Raw genomic sequence first — 22,658 nt, 5'->3', positions numbered from 1 at the left:
ATTCCTCCATCTACCTCAAGATCCCAGAACCAGCTGAGAAGCCTGTGTTTTCCATGATCTGGGCTTCATTATCCTAGTAATGAGGAGTGATAGAGGACTGTTGATAAACAAACCCGTGAATCACCTCCACCACTTAAGCCCATCTCTTGGACATCCTCCTCACTGGGGCCCACTGCCGAGCTCAGAACCGAGCGCCCACCGGTGGGCTTGTGACTCATCTCCCAAAGGCTCCATGAAGACTTGCTAATAAGCAGTGGATTAGCCAGCAGACACGCATAAGGGGAGAATGGAGAGACCTCCCGTGAAAAGACCCACAGGAGCTGGAGGGAGGGAGTTGGTCTGACTCCATATATTTGAGAGCCAGACATGAGAATCACAATGGACTAGCTCCAATCTCCTTACCTTTTCAATATGTTAGACTCCCCCCAAAGGGCTTTAGTGTCAGTAGTGGCAGGTTGGCACCAGGAGGGACAAGGTCCCTGCCATTAAGGGGCTGGGATGTGATCTGGAGTCACTCCAGGCCATGAAGGGCAGTCTGACACCTGCGCAAATGAGCCAGTGCGATCCAGCTCAGATACTGGTTTGGAGCAGTCCTCCATCTCCTCTAAGTCCTTGCTGAGTTCCAGCCTCGGTTGGTCTAGAACAGTGGTTCTTAAGTGGGGACAATTCTGTATCCCCTGAAGGGGATATTAGCAGCGTCTGGAGACACTTTTGATTGTTCCAGTTTGGAGGGGTGTACTAGGATCTCATGGGTAGAGGCCAGGGATGCTGCTAATCACCCTACAGTGTCCAGGACAGCCCCCCATGATAAAGGGTCATTTACCCCAACATCAGTAGTGCTCAGGCTGAGAAACTCTAGTCTTGAATAAAGGCACTGGAAACCCCCTAGGCATCCAATCTTAAGTCATAATGCCTCTAAGCATATTAGGTAGGCTATGGACTCTTCTCTGGGAAAAGATAATATTTATAGACACAGACACAAAATTTGCAGTTTTGGGGGCATTTATCAACCTATGGTAGCCATGAACACCCCTCAGTTCCAGACACCCAAGGATAGTGAGGTAAGGTACCCTTTTTAGGGACTATATCAATTTAAAAAATCCTTCCAAATAAAAGAAAAACTCTAAGGGTCAAGATGAGAGATGTCAGGCTGCTGATGGAATGCATGACCTAGGACAGAAAATACTCAAAGCCATGGTCAGGATGACAGAAAATTCCAAGTAATGGGAGAGGGGACTGGGCTTACCATGCCAGAGCCTTTTCTTGCTTTCTCCAATTCTTGGAAAAAGTTTTCTAACTCTTTACCTTCAATATACCCATTTCCTGCAAAGATAGCAAAGAAAAAAAAAGCAATGAATCTCCAAGCGAAATAGTAAGATTTACAGTGGGTGGGGTGGGGAGGTCGGGGCCTTCACGGAGAACTTGTTTTCCTCACTGGTCATTAAGCAGGTGTCCGGGCCAACCCTGGACTGTTAGGGATGTGGGCCCTGTCCTCTAGGCATTTGCAACCATAGAAATCCAAGATGAATAACGGTGTTTGGAGTGTACGTTTAGTAGTCAGAAAGCACTGGGAGGGGCTGGTGTCAGGACCATGCCTCAGAGGGAGCAGGGGCTGGCAGCTGTCCCTCTGTTGCCCGCTGGGCAAGCAGCAGGAGCTGGAGCTCTAACAGGGGACAACAGGTCATCAGCCTCAAGGTTTGTGGGCAGGTGCCAAGCCCCGGTCACCAGGGTGGATTGGGTGGGAGGCAAAACTTGAGTCTTTGGTGTACTCAAGTTGGAGGCTATACTGAATTGAAGGTTGTCCACCTGGAACTCAGAATGTGACCTTATTTGGAAATAGTGTCTTTGCATATGTAATTAGTTAAGATGAGATCCTACTGGCCCTAAATCCAGTGACTGGTGTCCTTAAAAGAAGTCCACGTGAAGACACAGAGAGATACTCAGGAAAGGAGGCCACGTGAAGAGAGGCAGAGATCAGAGTGGTACGTCTCCAAACTAAGGGCTGCTGTGGGTTGTGAGCCACTGCCAGAAGCCAGGAGAGGGACATGGAACATACCGCCCCTCAGAGCCTGGAACCAACCCTGCCTACACCTTGATTTTGGGCTTTGCGCCTCCAGGACTGTCAGAGAATAGATTCTTGTTGTTTTAACCCCAGTTTGTTGTACTTTGTCATGGCAGCTCCAGGAAACTGATGCAGAGGGAAGAGTGGAAGGAGAAAGGCAGAGTGTCTATCCCATGGTATGGGGGCACCTGATGTTTTAAAAAGCTCCTCAAGTGATTTTCATGCCTATAGCAAGAAACCACTGGCTAAAGGTCAAGTTCCAAATCTGAACTGAAGCAGTTGAGGAAGTTTCTCATAGAGAGTATTCAACTTGAAAAGGAAAGGGAGGTGGTAGCTTGTGTCAGGGGCGTACGGAGTTACACACTAAACAAAGAGGATAAAGAAGACGTGTTTACCCTGGCCTTGGTGGGGGCTTTGGGGAGGGTGGAGGTGGATGTCAGAGCGGGAGTGTATGTTCTTCCCAGCCTCCCCTCCAGTGCCCCATGATAATAAGTAACCTTACTGGTGCCCTCTAGTAGGAAAAATGCCACAATATGGAAAGTGTATGGAGGGCGTCATGTGAGATAAATTATGTATTTTTATCTGCAGGGAAAAGATACGATTGTAACTGCAGGTTGGGGAGTAGTGCATGGTGGGGAAAGATTTGAGTCCCCTTTTTCCCTTAGGCTAGGGAGGTCATCTTTCTTCTAGGATGTTCTGCAAAGCTTCTTAGGAGAGCTGGAATTTCACAAGTGTATGCCTACTGCCAGCGAGGCCAGCTGGAATGGGGTGGCGGAAAGGGGGGCAGAGATGAAGGGCTTTCTAGACAAAAAGGCAGTCGCCAGTGGACAGTGACTCTGAGTTGGAGGAACCAGTACGTTGTGTCTCCCTGGGTCACTCCCTGCCGTGATCTGGCTGTTCTTATATTTCTCAGGCAGGAAGCTGAGCTCACCTCTGGGTCCAGGAGAAGCACAAGGCTGAGGTTGCAGTGGGGTGGTGTGTGTGGAGCTTGTACAGTGAGCATGCACTGGGGTTAAATGTAGCAGAGGCCTCAGAGGTGGGCTGGCCCAGGGCTGGATGGACATGTGAGTCAGTGGCTGTGAGTCTGTTTCACGAGTGTACTAGGAGGAGGCTGAAATAACTATGGGGCTACTTGGACAGCGTGGGCGGGAAGGCCTCGCTGAGAAACCCCAGCTACTAGCAGAGGCAGCAGGGGGCCAGGAGCCGGCCAGCGCCCCAGTGGAAAGAAACTTCTCCTTGAGTCCGACTTGTGCAGGCCGAGTAGCAGGGGGCTGCATGACCCCTCTTGCCACCAGCACCTCATTCTGTGCTGAACAGAGGAACAGAAATGTGGTTCAATTCTACAGCCTTTGTTTTTTTTTTTTGAACTGAATAACAAGTTCAACACTGTGGGAACTATAGCCAAGTTTAGACATAGGCCTGTTCCCCAAGAGCATTTAATAGTCTCCTGGGGTGAGGGAGCCACACAGGAACAGAGGTATCTGCCAGCTGAAGGGAGAGGGTGAGGAGCAGAGGTTAGGTAGGCTGCAGGGGGCAGACGAGGCATCTTCCATCACGGACATGGGAGAAGGGCCTCCGCTACCCTGGCTTCCCTCAGAGTGACTCCCTGCCCATCAGGCAGGAGGCACCTGTTATCCAAGGCGGGAGTAGGGGACAGGTTGGCCTGCCAGCTTCCAGGGAGGAGTTCAACACTAGGCAGGTGGTTTGCTTTTTCTATGACCATCTTATATGGGGGTGGGGTGGCTGGCCACCCCACAGACCTCGAGGATTGGCATTGATAAGGATGTGGTTAACACAACAACCATCCCTTCTAATCTCCACATCAAACCCCACCCTGTGAACATTAGGGAGGGGCTGGGTGGAGCCAGGGACCCTGCATCTCGCCTCATTCTAGGGTCTCTACCATTCTTCACCACCACCGTACCTCGGTTTCCCCAGATTCTGAAGTGAGTCAGCACTTCTTCACAGTTGATCTGGCCACAGACACTTGGACGACCTTGACTGAAGAACGCCCTGCCCCACGCAGAAAGGGGTCTGTTTCTCACTGACGTTTGTGTGTACAGATTTTCTGAGCATTGACCAGGTAAGAGGAGTCTGAGTAAGAGCTGTAAGGCTATCACCATTTCTGTGACTGTTCACGTGATGCTGAGCCAGTCAGTCTCTCTGAACTCTTGATCTTTCTTGATCTCTAAAATGGCTGTAACTGTTTATGCTCAAAACTACTTATGCTTTTTTTTTTTTTTTTTAAACTTTATATAGAGTCATTGTGACAGCCATACAACACAAAGCTGTGATAGCATTCTGGAAAATGTAAAATCTCACATAACTTAAAAGCATCATTTTATATTCTGTGCTCTTAAGGTCTTCTAAACCAATCCATGGCTATAAACCCTTTGGCCCAAAGAGTTGCAGCATTACTGCTCAGCCTCAGCATCCTGGTTCTCAGCCCAGGCTAGGTATTAGAACCACCCAGAAAGCTATTAAACCAGCACCATCGCCTGGACCCTGCCCCCAGAGCTCCGATTTAATGGGGTGGGGGTGTCTCATGGGCACGTTTTCAAAGCTCTCTGGGCAACTGTGAGGTGCAGTCAGGACTAAGGACTGCTTTGGAGCAGCCTGTCTCCAATTTTAAGGTATGTGAGAATTACCCGGGAGCTTGTTAAAATGGAAGTTCTAACGTGGCAGATCTGCAGTATGAGAGCTTGACATCAAAGTGTGGTCTGTGGAATGGGAACACTGAAATTACATGGTAGCTTGTTAGAAATGCAGAATCCCAGGCCCCACCCCAGCCCTGCTGATCAGAATCTGCATTTTAACAACATAGGAGCATGAACATTTGGGAACTGCTGCTTTTGAGTGTGAGCTCTCCTCCCTAGAGAGACCATGCCTTTGGTTTCACCTTTGAGGTTGAGCTTCCCTGGTGGCTCAGATGGTAAAGTGTGTGCCTATAATACGGTAGACCTGGGTTCAATCCCTGGGTTGGGAAGATCTCCTAGAGAAGGAAATGGCAACCCACTCCAGTATTCTTGCCTGGAAAATCCCATGGATGGAGGAACCTAGTAGGCTACAGTCCATGGGGTCGCAAAAGAGTCGGACACGACTGAGCGACTTCACTTTCACTTTGAGGTTGAGGTGGAGGGCTGGTGTGAACCCTGAGGTGGTAGACCAGGGTTTCCTTTTAAGTGACAGCACCTCTTTTGACAAGAGTGGCCTAGACCAGCACTATTCAGAGAGTGATCAGGGCCTGATAGTGTCAATATCACCTGGGAGCTTGTTAGAAATGCAGATTTCTAACCAACCCCAGACTGGCTGAATCAGAATTGTTGGCAGTGAGTCCCGAAAATGTGCTTTTGAACCAGCCCTCCTGTATGCTCCAGTTTGAGAAGCATGGAGCTGGGACTGTGGCGGTGCGTGCTCACCAATCTGTATTATTCTATGTCCCTTCTGTTTAAGGAAATCAAAGAGGGCAGTTAGGCAGTTTCAAGTTAGCTGCCCAAGAAAGCAACCAGGAGGCCATGCCTCCTGGCTCCCTGTCAGGAGCTCAAATTTATGAAAGGGCAAGTAACCTTCTACCTTCAGCCCCGGTTTTCTTTGGGACACATCTCACCCTTTGTGGCAAGAAACGGGCTTCCTCTGGCCCTGCTCCAATATTAATAATATACCTTTGCACAGTGTACACCATATAAAGAGCTCTCCAATTCCTGTCCCATCTGGTCTTCAGGACCCTGCCAGGTAAGCAGACGGGTGCTATCGACCTCACGTTAGAGAGAAGGAGTTTGAGGGGAAAGAGACTGAACCACAGCTTACAGCCTGTTTTCCTTTGACTTGCTACAGGGGCAACCTCTGTCCATATCTCTGTTTTGTTTTGGTTTCTCTCTTCGTCAGTCTTACACAGACACAGACAGACAGACACAGACATACGTCTCCCAGAGGCTCCTGGGGGAAGAACCCAGTGCGCACGGCTACTGCATGAATATTCAGACACTTGACTTTGTCTGTGTTTCTGCACCAAGCTGCTTCTGGAACACTGGCTTTGGAGCTGGGTCCCCTGAACCTGTGGACATCTGGCAGCCTAATGCTGGGCCAACTCCCAGGGGTGGAGGCCAGAAGGATGGGACAGATTGGGCGAGAGAGGAGGGGAGGCAGAGGGCCGAAGCCAGAGGCCCCGGCTGGGACTGGCTGGGCAGAGGCGGGATCTGATGCAATCTGCCAGGACAGCCCCGTGGGTCAGAGCTGGAGAGGCTCAGTTCTTGAAGAGCCGCATGCCTGCTCTATTAATTCTGGCTCCCTGGGTACTAGAAGAGGTTTCCCCGAGAGGTCTCCTTAGCCCTGGAAACCTCCCCCAGGGGCTCAGCTACTGAAACTACTCAAGTCTAGAGGGAGATAAACAAGGCGAGTAGGGCAGGGATGCAGGATCGCTGCTGGCTGCCCTGGTGAGGCGGGGCAGGCTGAAGTGTCTTGTTTGTGCAAACGTCCCCATAGCTGCCTCCCTGGGGAGCCCCAGCTCTTCTCAGACACAGCTGCCTCCCCACTCAGCTGGCACCATCACCCTCAGAGAGGTTGGGCCATGGGGCACGAGTCCACACGAAGGGCACCCTGTGCAGGGCTGGCGCGCTGTGGCCATCCACACCAAAGGGCACTGTAGGCAAAACAAACGGGGACTTGGGGGTGAAAGCAGAGGTGGGGTGGGGGCCTTACTCTTAGGGCTTACCCAGGTGGGGCGGGACGCTGCTCCCAAAGAACCCCAAATCCCGACCTCAGGCGCAAACGGGACACGTGGACCCCACAGAGAAACACCGACAGGGTTAAAAGAAAACCACCCTCAGACAGCGCTGGCTCCCTCCTGGCCTCAGACCCTCTGACTTTAATGTTCTAAGAAGCAGTCATTTTTATAAATCCTATGGAGAAGGCAATGGCACCCCACTCCAGGACTCTTGCCTGGAAAATCCCATGGACACAGGAGCTTGGTAGGCTGCAGTCCATGAGGTTTCTAAGGGTCAGACACGACTAAAGCGACTTCACTTTCACTTTTCACTTGCATGCATTGGAGAAGGAAATGGCAGCCCACTCCAGTGTTCTTGTCCACAGAATCCCGGGGACGGGGGAGCCTGGTGGGCTGCCGTCTATGGGGTCACACAGAGTCGGACACGACTGAAGCGACTTAGCAGCATGATCATCTTGTGAACAGCACAGTTGTGTTGCACAGTGACAGTTGTCGTTTTTGTGTAAATGCCTAGGTACAGGATACTCTGTAACCCTTGCTGGGCAAGTGTTCTTTTTTTTCCTTTTATCGAGTTTGATTGGAGTACAGTTGCTTTACATTGTTGTATTAGTTTCTGCTGTGCAGCAAAGTACATCAGTTACACGTATATCCAGCCTTTTTCAGATTTCCTTCCCATTTAGGTTACCACAGAGCATTGAGTAAAATTCCCTGTGATCAACAGCAGGTTCTCATTGGTTTTCTCTTTTATTCACTGTGCGGTGCTTAGTTGCTCAGTCGTGTCTGACTCTCAGTCACGACCCCATGGACTGCAGCCTGCCAGGCTCCTCTGTCCATAGGGATTCTCCAGGCAAAAACATTGGAGTGGGTTGCCATGCTTTCCTCAAGGGGATCTTCCCAACCCACGGATCGAACCTAGGTCTCCCGCAATGCAGGCAGATTCCTTACCGTCTGAGCCACCAGGGAAGCCCTATTTTATGCACAGAGGTCTTCTTTTCAGTATCTCAAAAGCCTTCATTGAGAATTCCAGGGCAAGCTGCCCAGGCCTCTCTCCACCTCTGAGAGGCACTGCTGTTCAGCTTTCCTCAGCTTCCCCATCAGGGACACAAGCTCATTGGTGACTGAGAGCTGGCCTGGCCACTTTCCCTCTGGCCAGCCAGTGTTCCCTGTAGGGGGTGGGCTGGGAGGATGCTTCTGTTATTACCCCTGTGGAGAGAGGTGGGAAGACTGGGCAGGGCCTTCCTTAGTTCTTGGTAGTCCTCCCTGTCAGTCATTTTCAGTCCTTGGGGCCACACCGTATGGAGCAAGGCTCAGGCCCTGTGCAAGGCTTTGAGAGCCTCCCGCATCACCAGGGCCATCTGGAGGCAGACAGAGGCCTGCAGAACTCTGGGCAGAGGCCCACAACTGGAGAGAGAGATGTATTTCTTTGGGGGGGCAGTGCCCATAAAATTATTTTCTTCTTGACTCTTTTTATTATTTTGCTAATTACACAAGAAGCACAGGCTCTTGTAAAACACTATAGAAATTAACATCAAAAGTTAAAGAAAATGCCTTTTAATTTGACATCATCTACTCTGCAGAGAAGGCCACTATTGTTATGTTCTAATATTTTCCATCATACTTGTTTCATTAATAGCAAAAATGGGCTCATACTATAATAGTGTCATGCTGCAAGTGAAAAAAATGTCTGTAATACATCTTGGGTGTTTTTCCATGTCAGTATAGAAGCCCCATCTCAGTCCCATTGGTTGTATAATATTGCACTGTAGAGATTAGAAGATTCATTTTCCTGTTCCCTAGGGAAGCACATTCTTTCTCAAAAGTTCAGGATCCCAAAGAACTTGGTAATAGACCCCTGTGTTCACACAGCTTTATGTGTACACACGAGTGTATCCGTGTAGGATGCTTCCTGGGATGAGTGGGATTCCCTGCACTGACCTGCGAATGTCTGTGGGCCTCTGGGAGAGAAAGGATCCCCAGGCTTGCACTAGCTTCCAAAGAGTAGCGAAGGCCAAAGGCAGATCTTGGCTCCTCATAGACCCCCTCCTGATGGTCAGCAGAATAGGAGCCTGGTGGCCGTGTGGTCAGAACCACAGACAGGACAGCGTCAGCTTGGAACTGGGCATCTCTGAAGCCCGGATCTTGCACAGTGAGAAAGGTTCTGACAAACGAGTGACCAGGAAACAACAAAACGGTGGACTTAGTTGTGTAGGGCACGTAAAGGTTGCTCAGCCAGGCTTGCAGAGCGCGCTCGGCTGCCGTCTCCTTCACCTCGCCTTTGAGAGACGACACCTGAGCCTTCCAAGCGCATGGCCTTGGTGGCCACTGAGGAGGGATGGGGAGGGGGACCAGGAGAGGAGTTGTGGCCCCCCACCCTCTCACTTCGCAATATGGTATTGTGAGAAGAATGGTGTCTCTTCGAGGCCCAGTTTCCCCCTCTCCAGACACCTGCTCCTTCCTTTGTCCACAAGGCTGATGGTAATCTTGGAGATACTCTCTTTGTGCAAAGTCACCAGGATGCTGGCTTTTCCTCCTTGTTAGAAATGGGCTGAGTGAGGGTTAGACCCCCTGCCTCGTCCTCACTCTCCTCAGAGTCCAGCTTCTCCTCGGACTCCTGGCCTCTGTTTACTAGAGTCCAGGAGGGGTGGGTCGGTGCTCCCTAGTGGCTGGGACTAATTGGGCTCCAGTGAGCTCACTCCAGAGACCTGGTGAGCCGAGTCTTCCCAGAGGTCTTTAACTCTCTGAGTGGCAGGAGAGTCGGGAAGAACCCCAAGATAAAAACAGAAGCCAGAGTTAGTAAGAGGAGGCCTGGCCAGGGCAGGGAGCACCTCAGGGGTGAGAGGGAAGATCACTGGCAGCCATGAGAGGTCAGGAAGGGACAGACAGCGAAGATCCAGAGCCAGGTGACCCACAGGATAATTCTGGGTCCTTTAGTGGAATTTCAGTTTGGCTGTGGCATCATTTTCTACCACCTCTGGCGTTTTAATCTCCTATGCTTTCCTTCTCTGTGAGGTCCATGGTCCCTCCTTGGAACTTCCCTGAAGCGGTGGTCAGAGAGGGCGATGGGATGCCAAGTGGGACGATGAACCAAGAAGCAACTTAGCTCCTTTTCATGGAGGAGCAGAGGGAGCCAGAGGCACAGTGGTTTGGGAGTCTTTAATGACTCTTTGGCCTCATGCTAGCTTAGCTATGCTCCAGCCATGCGAAGGACCCCTTTCTAGTATTAAAGGAACTGCCTATTACCTCCAGGGCTGGGTCAGGGGCTCTTCTGTGAGTGAAAGACAGGGGAAGCAGGTGTCCAGAAATCAGAGTGGGGAAATCAGAGTGGCCAGGGGCCACTTTGCTCCATGACCTTAGAAAAGTCACACTTCATGTCTGTTCCCTCATCCGCATCAGGAGAGTCATGATCTGCCCAGAGCCTCTCTGTGTGGAGCTCAAGAAGGTGTGATCGTGTTTTGAAAAGTACAAAGTCTCAGACACGTGTGAGGGTTTGCCTGATTATCGAGAGTGCTATTGGTTGTCCCTCTGAGAACAGGGGGAGAGGAGAACTGTGGAGTCCTCTGTTTATAGCTGACTCATCTGGCAGGAGGCCGGTGGTATAACCTTGGCCACTTGGTAACTTTCCTTGAATCGTGCAAGTCTTTGGTGCAGATAAACTGGCAGGAGAAGCCTTAGGGACTGTCATGTCACCTGGAATATGAGACAATCTTCTCATAGCCCTTGCTCCTGAGGGAGTTTTATGGCACCAGCCATGGACTGGAGACACAACCCCTCCTTAGCCCCATTTTACAGATTTAACAATCTACCCTCCTCCTTCAGTAATTCTTAGGCAGATCACACGGCCTCTCACCCCCAGATTTCTTGTTGGCTCCTAGAGAACAAATCTTCACTCATCAGCATACCCGTTAACCCCTGCCTCTCCACAGCACTCTGGGGCAAAGTACCTGCTCAGCTACCTTTCCATCCACCCTTCTGAGGCAAGGAAGGGAAGGGAGAAGAATGGAGGGACCCTCCATCTGATCCTCCTTCTGGTTCCCACCCCCTTCGCTCTTAGTCCCAGGATAAACACCCTGGACCACTATCCTGCCAGTGGTGTGAGATACCAGAACATTTCAGATGCCCACCCCAGGCAGGACTTCTGAGAAAGAAATAAGATCACTTAAGTTGGGGTCGGGGGTGGTGGTGGTGGTTTCGTCGCTAAGTTGTGTCCGATTCTTGCGACCCCATGGACTGTAGCCTGTCAGGCTCCTCTGTCCATGAGATTCTCCAGGCAAGAATACTGGAGTGGGTTGCCATTTCCTTCTCCAGGGGGAGTGGTAGAGAAAAAAGTCTCTAGTGATATCTGAAGCCTCTAAAAGGGAACCTCCCTTTATGCCTGAGTCAGACCATCCTAGACCCTTGGAATCCCTAGAGCCAACTTCCAAAGGTCATTCAGTCCAGCCCTTGGTTTTTGGTTAGTCAGTATCAAGACCACACAGACCAGAGGGTCAGTCACTGAGACATTTAAGATGGTGCCTCCCCTGACCCAGGGAAGGAAGGAGTCACCCAAAGCACCCAGGATTAGCACCCTGAAAGAATGCGTCAGGCTGGCACCCCAAGCTTGCCCCCCACCACACCCACTGCTGCTGTGAGTGGGACCTGCATGCCGGTGAGGGATGGAAAATGGCAGAGGAAGCCCAGGGGATGCTCACTGCCCGGCTGTCCTCTCCATTCCTCCTTATACCAAACAGGCTGGGGAGGCCAAGGGTGTTCCTTCAGCACCCCGCAGCTTGCCCCAGCCCCCTGGACCCCTACTTGGCTAACCTGGTATTCAACAAAAGGGGAACTTTGGGGAAGAAATGAATGGGCTTCTGAGACCTGTGGCTGCAGCCGCTGAAGGCAGGCTGTTACCTTGAAGGGGAAGGTGGGGGAAGATAAAATGGCAGGGGGAGCCTTGCCAGCACAGGCATCCTATCTGGGAAAGCCCCAACTTGCCCAGAATGAGGCTGCAAAAGCCGGTGGGCTCTGTCAGGGGAGAAAAGTTCCTGACAGTTGTTACTGGGCAGCGAGGTGTCTTCCAAACTCAGGACCCCGACCTCAGCAGGTTCTGCGGCCAAAACATGCCCTGGGGGCAATCTAACACCTGCCTACATCGTCACTGACCCCTTCCCTCCACTGCAGGTCCCCTGGGGGCGAGCGGGCACACAAGTTGGAGCTTTACTGACCGTCTGCATCGAAGTGCTTCCAGATCTCCAGGAACTGGGTCGCGGTCAGCTCGGCCAGGTGCAGGTAAGGTGGCTGCTGCTGTGGGCCAGCCATGGCGAGCCGCTCGGAGACCTCAGGCAGCACCGCGCTCTCCCTGCGCGCCGGCTCCGCTCCAGGCACTCGCCAGGTCCTGCGCGCCACGCTGCCTTTATATACAATCCAGAGGCTGCGCCCGCGCCCTGTAGCCGGCAGAGGGCGCGCGTGCTCAGAGAATCGGCTTGCGTCTCAGCGGGGCGGCGGCCGCCCATGGGCTCTGCAGGGATTTATTTTCTGGGTGGGGGTGCCTGTCTGTGCTGAGACCACTGTGGACCTGGACAGGGAGAAGGCCCTCAAGTGCAAAGGAGAGGTTAACCTTGCCTTCCCTCTCCTACTCTCTGATCATCTTGAGAGCAGCCACCACGTATCCTCACTAGCAGCGGCAATAATAAATAACTGTAGTAACAACACCACCGCCAACAGTAGTAATAATAAGTTTGACAAACCGTTAGCCCTGGCACTTCGGAGTCCTTCTAGGACTCTCTCATGCGTTGTCTCGTCTGACACTTCCTCAGCAGGAAGACGAGGGACCACTTTTCTGATACGGGGACTTGAGACTTCAAATGACTTGCCCTGCCCAGCCCTCTTTCCTTGCTATCATGGTCCCTTAATGGCCAAGGCCTGGGAAGAAGCCGAGGTTCTCTAGGCTTTACTGGGGTTGGCTGGAATCAGCGACCCCCAGGGAGTGGAGAAGGGGCTACCACTGATTGCCCTCACCTGGGTACCTCGCTCCACCCTCTGATGCCTGCTAGCACCTAGGACAGGCCCTGGGGGCTTTCAGGCCCTTGTGCATGAACTAGATCCTCCTGCCCCAGGTCTTAGCCACTCCACCTATGGGCATCATGGGAATTTGCCGAGGCTGATGGACCCAGAGGATCCCACACTGACCTAGGAATGATCTCAAAATGCTGGTCTCAGAGAAGATGGAGACAGCTGCTGAGGGTACAGCCCGAAAATATTGACAGGTCTCCTCCAGCTGGGAACTGGGCTCCCTCCCATTCTCCTGGGGGGCCTGAGCCTGGGGTGCTGCCCTGTCCTTGTGAACCATCACCCCCAGAGTGGCAGCTTGTCCCCACCTTTCTCTCCTCTCCCGCTGAGTGACTGAGAAATGAATTGATGCTCATTAGCATGTGCTAATGAGTGTTAGCTGAACTGCCTTCCAAAGGGAGAGCAGAAGCAAGGAGGTGAGAATGAAAAGGAGGTCACCAGGGGAGAGAGGAACGCCAGGAGGAGACGCGGAGACCGAGGGGCAGGCTGCCCCTTAGGGGAGGGATGAGCCCTGAGTGAGCAGGGCTGAAAGAGGCAACACGATGAAGAGTCCAGAACCACTTGTGGTTTGTTTTTTTCCTTTTTTTTTTGCCTAGCACAAAAGTGTTTCCAGTTACTTGCAGGAACAGAGTAAGAGAGAGGTTGTCATAAAAAGCCAGCTTTCCAGGCCTGTATGCACCCTCTGCCCCCATGCTGTCTGGTCCAGGGCTGAGGAATTCACCAAAGCCGCTGGGTCTAGGGTGGTAGGATTGTCCAATGGTTAAGAGCAGGCACTCTATAATCAGGCTGCTTGGATCTGAACCCGAGAATAAGCTGTGCGACCTTGGGCAAATTACATAACCTATCTGTGCTTCAGTTATTCTCTTTTAAAACATGGGAATGTAGGTATCTACCTCACAAGAATTGTTGCAAGGATTAAATGAGCTCACACTCCAGGTGCCCTTTGTGGAGACGGAGATCAGCGGCAGTTGGCTTGGCAAGAAATTTCTTGGCCAGCATCCCTCCTTGGGGGAGCCAATAGCTTCTAGAGGGGCTCACCCCAGAGTGAGACCAAGGAAACGCTGGGCCAGACTCTTTAATGTTACACTGTGCTGCCGGCCCCTTTTGGCTCTGCCACTGTCATCTGGGCTCCTCGGCTCACCTCCTGTGCCCTCCCCTGGCCCAGACAGGGGCGAGAGATCTCAGCTCCGGTTCTCTAAAGATCCAAACCAGTACCTCTTTGCTGCTGGTCTTCCTGGCGAGAAAGAGAGAGTGGAACTCATGCTTGCTACTTTCCAGAACTGCTGAGATGGGGGAAGATGTTGGCCTGACTAGGAGAGGTCCTGAGTATGACTGCAGGGTTCCACAGTGGCCTCCAAACCCAGCATTGGGACAGCCCTGCGTTGTTCATTTTCGTGCATGCTTGGAGTCTCCTTCTGGGAGGCGCACCCCTCACTCCCAGATACAAGCCCAGGAGGGGTGGCAGAGCCCAAGCAAGTCTCTTTGTCCCCAAGGTGAGTCCTGCAGAAACAGTCACGTTTAGTACTGACAAGTCCCTGCCCTGGGATTGGAGAGATGTGGGTGCAAAACCTACTTTGAGACCTGTGCTCAGTCGTGCCTGACTCTGTGACCCCCATGGACTGCAGCCCACCAGGCTTCTCTGTCCATGGAGTTTTCCAGGCAGGAATACTGGAGTGGGTTGTCATTTCCTCCTCCAGGAGATCTTAGACCTTGGGTAAGCTATTTAACCTCTCTGATCCTTAGTAGAAATACAAGTCATAATAATACTGGTGGTGCAAATTTAGTGTAAGGTCTAAAAATAATGTACTCAAAGTTAGTTATCAAGAATCCTGGCAGCAATAAGTGCTTACTTAAAAAGTAGATATTATTATTAATATAGAATGTTAGAAATTTTTTCTTGTTCTGAAATAGTAGCACACAAGGGACTGAGTACCCCACTTGCAAAGCTTCTCCCCAGGAGCCAAATATCTTGTGTTCTGTCTGCTGGGCTGCCCTCTGCTTCCAACCAAAGCCATGGGCTATGAAAGGAGAAGCTGCCTGGGGGGGAAGGAGGAACCTTAGTCTTCAGGGAGTGCAGCATGTGTGGTTTCCCTGAAGCCACACTCTGCTGGGGAGACTCTAGAAAACTTCTTCAGGTCATGAGGGGTGCCTTCTGTAACGGGACATTGGCAGGCCCGCCTCTTCCCCGAGCAGAATTCTGGAGTCTGCACATGAAGACAGAACTGGTGCTTTTGTCTGACTCAGAGCTGTCTGAAGGCTCAGGCTGTCCTGTCCTGGGCCTAGAAGGAAGATGGGAGTGCTCACACCCCAACCCGTTCCTGGTCTCTGCAGCCCCTGGAGGTCACTGTTGTTTCTGTGAAAGGTGCATGGAGTTGAAAGGAGGAGCAGAAGCCAGGTACTACTGGTTAATTCTTAGTGTTGAAGGAAGCTAGGGTAGAGCTGAAAACAGCTCCGATAAAACCTTCATTCAACTGTGCAAGGGGCCCTCAAACTCCCTAGAGACCAGCCCACAGTTCTGCAACCTGAGGTGACCGGGTAGCTAAGATCTCCTCCTGGCCCCGGGCCCCCTACTCACTGAGGGAGGAGACATCTCCAAACCGGCCCACCCCTCCTTTCCATGATCAGCCCCAACCCAAGACTCTCAAGTCTCTCATCCAGTTTGCAATGGGGGAGGAGGAGAGCTTTGAATAAGAGCAGAGTCTGGAGTTTTAAGCTGGACCTAACCAAGTTTAAATACCTGAATATGAGAAGAAGGGCATGGATACAGAAATTACTCAGGAATAAGAAAGAGAGTCAATGAGCACAGTTGAAAGCAGTGACTATAGAAACAAAATTCTTTTTATGTTTATATCTAAATTGAGTCTTGTGATTATTTTTGGGCATCTGAAGTTCTGCTACTCTTCCAGAATCTCCGCACATGATTTATAACAATGACGATGAGGACCACAAGGATACCTTTAGATGACTTTAAAAAGAGGGCTTTATTGTGCCTTGCTTGGTGAAGTCTTCACAGCTATCTTATCAGTGCAAGAATTGGGCCCATTTTAAAGATAAGGAAACCAAAGCTCAGAGAGATTAACACCCAAGCATGACCTGGCAGGAGTGGGATACAGGGAACATTCTGGCTTCTCTAGTATATGGAGACCTTGTGGACCAGGTGGCAAGGCCCTGACGTGCTTAGTCACTCAGGCATGTCTGACTCTCTGCAACCTAATGGACTGTAGCCTGCCAGGCTCCTCTGTCCTTGGGATTTCCCAGGCAAGAATACTGGAGTGGGTTGCTATTTCCTTCTCCAGGGGATCTGTTTGACCCAGGGATTGAACCCATGTCTCTTGTGTCTCCTGCACTGCAGATGGATTCTTTACCTGCTGAACCATCGGGGAAGCCACTGGGGAAGACAGTCCGAACAAAATAGTTCCCATTTTCTGACCACCGGAGCTGCAGGGCACCTCCTAGTGGCAAGGAACCTTGCCATGTCTGCTGTCCCTGAGATGCCAGGCGCTCAGCTGATGGTTGCTTCCTCCTTCTCCAGAAGGGGCAACCTGGGTACATCCTCCCTTTTGCACCCCAGGTCACCAGCTGCATCGTGAGTGCTACAGTCTAGTACCAAAGATTGGCAAGAAGTCTTGCCCTCTGCCTCAGACCCCAGACCTGCACGCCCAGGAAGGGAGGGCGGCCTGCTGACTGAAATGGTGAGATGCAGGAGAACAGATGACAAGCCACGTTCCAGCCAGTATCCACTGGGCCGAGGTAATTGGCAGAGCTGCTCAGAGCACCTGTGCTATTTTGGAGACCATCAAAGGAAAAAATCAGAAACCCTGTTTGGTTCTTCCTTCTGCCTGGAAATATTTCTTCCAGATATTACCTCTTTGGTCTTAACAATGGTTAGGCCTGGCTACTGGGGTGCCCGAGAGCTGGCCTTGCTTCCCAGGAAGAAGGATGAAAGGGATGCAGGAGCCCAGCAGTTTCCATGGAAACGGATCAGGTGGAGGGAGAAAAGCGTCCGGAGGAACCCAGAGGTGGGAGCAGGACTTTTGAGTAAATTTGGTCTGAAGCCAGAGAATCTGTGGACAAAACACTTCCCTCTGAACCAAGGATTTGGGTCACCAGGATAGCGATACGAAGTGGAATGACAGTAGCTGGGGCTGTTGAGTGACACCCTCCCCCAACAGGCAGGGACACACAAGAGGCTGAGAGCTCCAGCCCCAAGATCCCCCGTCCCCTTTTAGCTCTTGGTTTTGCTGCTAATCAGCAGCTCTGCCACGTGATGGCCATGTGACCCCGGGCAAGGCCTCTAACCTCTCTGTGCTTTCCTGTCCTCATTGGTAAAATAAGGATAATTCTAATAACTTCCTCATTGACTGTTCTGAACGTTAAGAGTTGGAATGCATGTAAAGAGTGATGAGGGCTTGGGACATAAGGAACACTCCAATGTTGTTATCATAGGCGAGTAAACGGAAAGCAGATGCTAGGGGGTCTCATTGAGTCAGTGCAGCCCACTGCTTGGCCAAAGTGCAATCAAAGATAGGCAGTAAGAGATCGCATTCCAGAATGGGAGGGAGCTACTGGAAGGGATGCCCTCTCTATGGCAGACAGACTGGTATGCAGCTGTGAGGCCTGGAATTGCTGCAGCCATCTTGACACCATGAGCTAAGAGTCTAGAGTGGCCCAAGATGGGGAAGGGCATGGAATGGGGGTGAAGTCCAATCACAAAAGGCAAGGCAGAGAAACTGCAGGAAATTGGATCATATGTAACATCATTTGAGCTGCTGGATTAAGCTGAACCTGAAGCATCTTGACCTTTTCAGTTATATTAATTGATATGTACCCGTTGATGTTTAAACCCCATTTATATTAGATTTTCTTTCATTTGTAACCAAAAAAAGCTTAGCTGATAATCCAAGAAGAGGACAGTTTTTCTCATGAGACCTGGACTTGGGAAACCTTCAGGGACCGAGGCCTCTCTCTTTCGTTTTATCTTATGGCAGCAAGCCACTCGTGCCAGGGTTCTGTCTACACAGCCAACACAGTTCCTCCGGTTTCTTCTGTCCCACAGCACATGTCCTTATCGCTTTGCCTTTCATTGTCTATTATACCCACCCGGTCTCTACTTGTCCTCAAGAGTCACATTTTCCATTTCCCCTAGTGGCCTGAGTCTCTCAGTTTCCCTTTCCTAAACGCCCACGAGAAGGATCTGATTGGTCTCGTTCACTTTTTTATATCAAGTCATTCATATCATAGGCTACTGCCCAGCTATGGGTGACACCCACCCCTTGATCCCATTAGCTATGGATCCAGTCAGAAGAGGGTGAGGGGAGTTGAGGTGTGAAGCAGTACAGAGAAAGGGCTGTTGCTCTTAGAGGGAGTTGTGGGCACAGCGGCATTAATGAACACCTCTAGGCTTGGGTGCTCAGTGTGGAAAACTCAAACCTGCAGTGGGAGGTGTTTGCAGTAAACCTGCATATGAGACACTCTGACCAATGAGTCCAAATGTGAAAAAGTCCAGAGGGGGGGTGTCGTCTAGAACAGGGGTTGGCAGACTTTTTTGTAAAGGGCCATATAGTAATATTTTCGGCTTTGCAGGCCACAGAGCGTCTGTCTCAGCTACTCTGCACAGAAGCAGCCAAGGATGGTATGTAAACAAACACAGCTCCGTTTCAATGAAACTGTATTTACAGAAACATGCCCTGGGCCGGATGTGGCCTGGGGGAGGTAGACTGCTGGCCCCGGAATGAAAGACTCCTAGGCTCTGTCTAACTCCTTAAAGCCCCAGTTTCTTCTTTGATGAAACAGGGACACTAATAGAATCTCCAGAGAAGAGTAGTAATGATTCAGTAAAACGATGCATGTAAACTCCTCTGCACAGTGTTTGGCACGGAGTAGATAGATACTGGCTGCATTTATTCTCTTTATCGCTGGGTGGGATCTCAGAATAACTGGATTCCGTTTATTTATTGGCTGTGGGTCTTCGTTACTGCGAAAGGGCTTTTCTCTACTCTTGCGGTGAGTGGTGGGCTACTCTCCAGTTGCGGTGCTCAGGCTTCTCACGGCAGTGACTTCTCTTGATGCGGAACATGGGCCCTAATTGTGCAGGCTTCAGTAGCTGGGGCGCACGGGCTTAGTTCTCAGCGGCATGTGGACTCTTCCCGGACTAGGGACCCAACCTGTGAGTTGGCAGACAGATTATTAACTCCTGGACCACTGAGAAAGTGCCATAAATGGATCCATTGGTTTGCTTTATGAACCTACAAGAGTCTCTTCATCTTCTCTGACTTGATAATGCCTCCCTCTAGAAGATTACAGATCACTAAAGGCCCGGGGTGAAGGAGATGGAGAAAGACAAGGCTCGGGAGGAGCGCAGAGGGAAATATAGCTGCATAGGAATCTGAAGCTGCAGGGCCTCCGAGTGAGGCTGGTTTAGCCTTCGTTTGGGGACCTGGCAGGGAGCCCTGGGCTTGATTTGCAAACAGACCTGCTCTGTTTCCTGATGAAGGGGACTTCCTGATGACTGTGAGTTTGGATCCTTTCTCTAAGGATAGGTAAAGAGTGCCTAGGGGAGCAGGGTCCCACTTCCAGGATTTTCCAGGATGTAGCAGGCAGTTGGAGTGAAATACTGAAAGCCAAGGGGTGTCTTCCATTTATTCATAAGCTCATCTAAAATCAGAATTGTTCATGCTCTCAAAGATATATTTAATAAGCCCCAGCTTTGTGCCAGCACTGTAGGAGGCCCTAGGGATTCACTGGTTAGAAAATCAGAAATAGTCCCTCCTCTCGGGAGTGTCAATTCAAATGGGAGAGACAGGTATTGATCAAACTACACAATGGAATGTAGAAGTGCAGGCTGTAAGAGCAGTCCCCGGAATATCTAGTGTTTAAGAGAAGTCATTCTGAGAGGGAGTTAGCTGAGAAGGGAGGTGGGGAGCATTCCTGGGGTTTGACCCCCCTGTTCCATGGTGGAGGAACTGTAAGAAGACCAGTGGATTTGGAGCATAGGGGGTGTGGGGGGTGTGGTGGGGAAGACCTTGGAGAGGCAGGCATTGGCCAGGGTCCATCTCCAGGGGAGATGGGCGCCTTCCTTCCATCAAGGACGATCCCTGGAGAAGGGTCCTGGTGTGACAGGTTAGCAGCTGTGAGGTGAGAGCCCTGGTTAGTGAAGGGGGTGGATAGGGACCCAGCAGCGGCTGCTGCACCCCTAACAAGACAGGCGTAGTGGAGCTGTCTAGGCAGTAGCAGACCAGGCCAGCCACTCAGGAGCAGCAGCCAGCAGGGAGGACCCAGTGTTCCTCCAAGCGATGTCCACCCCTCACTGCTAGTTATCCAGTTATCACTGCCCTCCCTCGCCCTCAGACACTGCCCTGGAGATGGAGGTGAGGAGAGGATGGAAAAGACTGCACGTTCTCCAAAGGAAACCAACTCCTTCAAATCGCCCTTCTGAGCAAAACAGCAGGGCGGTTCCACAAACTGGCGATTTTAAAGTGTGCTCCCCCGTTCCTGCTCCCACTGCCAGGCAGAGCAAAGGCATTTGAGGAAGACTGAACCAGTTACGGTATACAGAGAAACTGTTTCTTCCTTGCGCATCTATCTGAGTGATTTGTGGCCTTACCACACACAGTTCTTCCTTGTCACCCTCACAAGAATGGAGGTGAGGACCCTGTCTATTTTGTTCATCACTTTTCTGCAGCGCTTAGCACAGTGTGTGGCCCATATACACTCAATGAATAACTGCTGAGCAGATGAATGAACGAATGAATGAAAGGCAGCAGGGAGGAAGAGATATATCTACTTAGAGACTCACAACCCTTTGAAAGCCCTAGAAATGATCCCTTGTACCAACATGGCCAGTGCAGCTCCTGGTGATCAAGTGCCAGGCAGCAGGCCTCAGCAGGTCACCTTCGAGGGGCAGCTGCTCACCCTGCTAGGGGCTGAAGCACCGTCTCGGGAGGAGGAGCCGCCTGCTCTTGTCCTCTCCCTCATTCGTTAATCCCCAGGCCTGGCTCATAGCTGCTCCCCACCCATCATGTCAGTGGAGATGCCCTTACAGGCAGAACACAGATGGGGCTCTGGGGAGAAGGCTCAGGCCGGAAGGATCTCATTGGGCACTTCTTGGAAACTTCAGCTCCGGCTGTGATTCCTGATGGTCTCAAACAGGAGCCAGAGCCCGGGCCAGGCGCAGCCCAGCCAGTGTTGGATGGTGACAAAGGAGGAGGTCCAAGGGGAAGGGAGCAAAAGGAGGAGCAAGGGGAGGGGAGGGAAGGAACTGTGGTTTTCCAGGAGTCACAGAGACGGATAGGTCGGGCCTCCAGGGTCACTTGCCCAGAGTACATCAGTTGTGTCCTGCTGAGGACCCTTCTAACTCTGGGACTATGCTCCCTGGCTGCTGTGAGTGTTGACTGCTAGGGCTCAAAGCTGCTCCATTCTCTGGAGAATTGCCACCTTGCCCAGAGATGTTCCCCCATCCCCACTGGGGGACAACCCATGATCAATGACTGACAGATACAGGGTATCACAGTCTGGCCCCTTTCCTCAAGATGAGAGAACTCTGTGGTCCATCCCAGCTCCACTGGGGAGCTCCGGAGCTCCCCAGAGATCAGACTGAGGCCAGACTTCAGCTGAACCTATACCTTCTCCCCTCGCTCCTCAGGGTTCCTCCTGGGCACCTCCCTCAATAACTCCTTGCACAGAATCCCTGTTGCAGGCTCTGCTTTTAGGTCAGACCTCAGACACACTCTTAGAATAAGATAACAAAGATTCCTCTTTGTTCTTTCAATCCACTCATTGAAAGGCCCCACTGTTTAGTCTAGGACCCCAGTTTCTGACACTATCTAGAAATGCTATGTTTTCACAAGAGGGCAGGACATTTCCAACATGTCAGAGGTTCTAACAAAGGGTTTTACCACTGCCATTCATCAGCTGCATGAACTTGGACCAAGACTTGAGCTTCTCATGGTTTATATTTCTACATCTGAGGAACTGGGATGATGACACAATCTTGGAGTGTGGCTGTGAGACAGAGAGGGTCAGGGGAGCTGACGACAGAGAAACCGGCTTTAGAGTCAGATAGAACCCCAACCCCACCACTCCCCAGCTCCATGCCTTGGGTGTGCTGTTAACACCACTCTTCTCTGTTTTCTTATCCATAAGATAAAAGTGATGTTGGTACTAAAGCCATAGGTTCCTGAGAGCCCTAAGTACTTGCCAGGCACTTACAGCAGAGCCTGGTCCATCCAGGGAATATTAGCCATGGAAGGTTTATATGGCACCTGCCCAGACTGAGCTCCCAGTACCCAGTGAGTATTGATTGCTGTTTTGGTAATGGGGTGGTATGTCTAAAGTCAGATGCGATAACAACAGATACCTTTGGTAGTTTGGGAGAGGCACCTAAAGAGTGGCCCATAGTGTGGCAGATGGAACCCTCAGGACTTGACAACATTGGAGGTGAGCTGAAAGGCAGATAGAGCCCACCCCCATCAGCTGGCGTGAACCTGAGGCCGTTGCTCGTCAGCAGCCTGCCGCCGGTGGCTTGCCGGCATGCCAGCCCATTTGTCACCCTGTCATCTCCTCCACACTTGAAAGCAGATACCCAGGGATCACATACAAAGCATACCAAACAAGGAGCCGATTCTTTTTCTCAAGGGCTGGAGAGGGGAGGCAAGGATGGCGAGCAGCAAAGAATGACCACGGGCTTGTCCTTGCAGAGAGGATGGTTTGACAAGATGGAAAATGCGCAAATTCTGTCTTCCGCGAAGGACTGGGCAGCGAGCTAGGGCTCTCGGGCAAAAGCCAGCCACCTCCCATGTTTGCCTGGCCTGCAGGCTAAGAATGGTTTTT

The 22,658-nt window shown here is 51.3% G+C and overlaps 3 protein-coding genes across 5 annotated transcripts in view; 2 read left to right on the top strand and 1 right to left on the bottom strand.

Moving 5' to 3' along the window:
* CALB2 (calbindin 2) overlaps positions 1-12,080 on the bottom strand; it is a 29,315-nt gene extending 17,235 nt beyond the window's left edge. Inside the window, exons 1-2 of the mRNA XM_010850896.1 lie at positions 11,987-12,080; positions 1,247-1,323 (exon numbers count right to left, since the gene is read on the bottom strand). Of these exons, the coding sequence (XP_010849198.1) occupies positions 1,247-1,323; positions 11,987-12,080 (171 nt within the window). The remainder of the gene's footprint in view (positions 1-1,246; positions 1,324-11,986) is intronic.
* CMTR2 (cap methyltransferase 2) overlaps positions 11,969-22,658 on the top strand; it is a 69,014-nt gene continuing 58,324 nt past the window's right edge. The window contains exon 1 of one of the 3 annotated variants that reach the window (XM_010850898.1): positions 11,969-12,050. The gene's annotated coding sequence lies outside the window, so the exon portion shown is untranslated. Of the gene's footprint in view, positions 12,051-16,427; positions 16,581-22,658 lie in introns of those variants that run through there. The other 2 variants (XM_010850899.1, XM_010850900.1) reach the window with 2 other exon arrangements.
* The window catches only part of HYDIN (HYDIN, axonemal central pair apparatus protein), a 474,307-nt gene continuing 463,627 nt past the window's right edge, over positions 11,979-22,658 (top strand). Inside the window, 1 exon segment of the mRNA XM_010850902.1 lies at positions 11,979-12,050. The gene's annotated coding sequence lies outside the window, so the exon portion shown is untranslated.

This window comes from Bison bison, unplaced genomic scaffold (assembly GCF_000754665.1).
Source record: "Bison bison bison isolate TAMUID 2011002044 unplaced genomic scaffold, Bison_UMD1.0 scf7180017864297, whole genome shotgun sequence".
Classification (NCBI taxonomy): domain Eukaryota; kingdom Metazoa; phylum Chordata; class Mammalia; order Artiodactyla; family Bovidae; genus Bison; species Bison bison.
The sequence above is the reverse complement of the archived record's forward strand: the minus strand, read 5'-3'. Positions and strand labels throughout refer to the sequence as shown.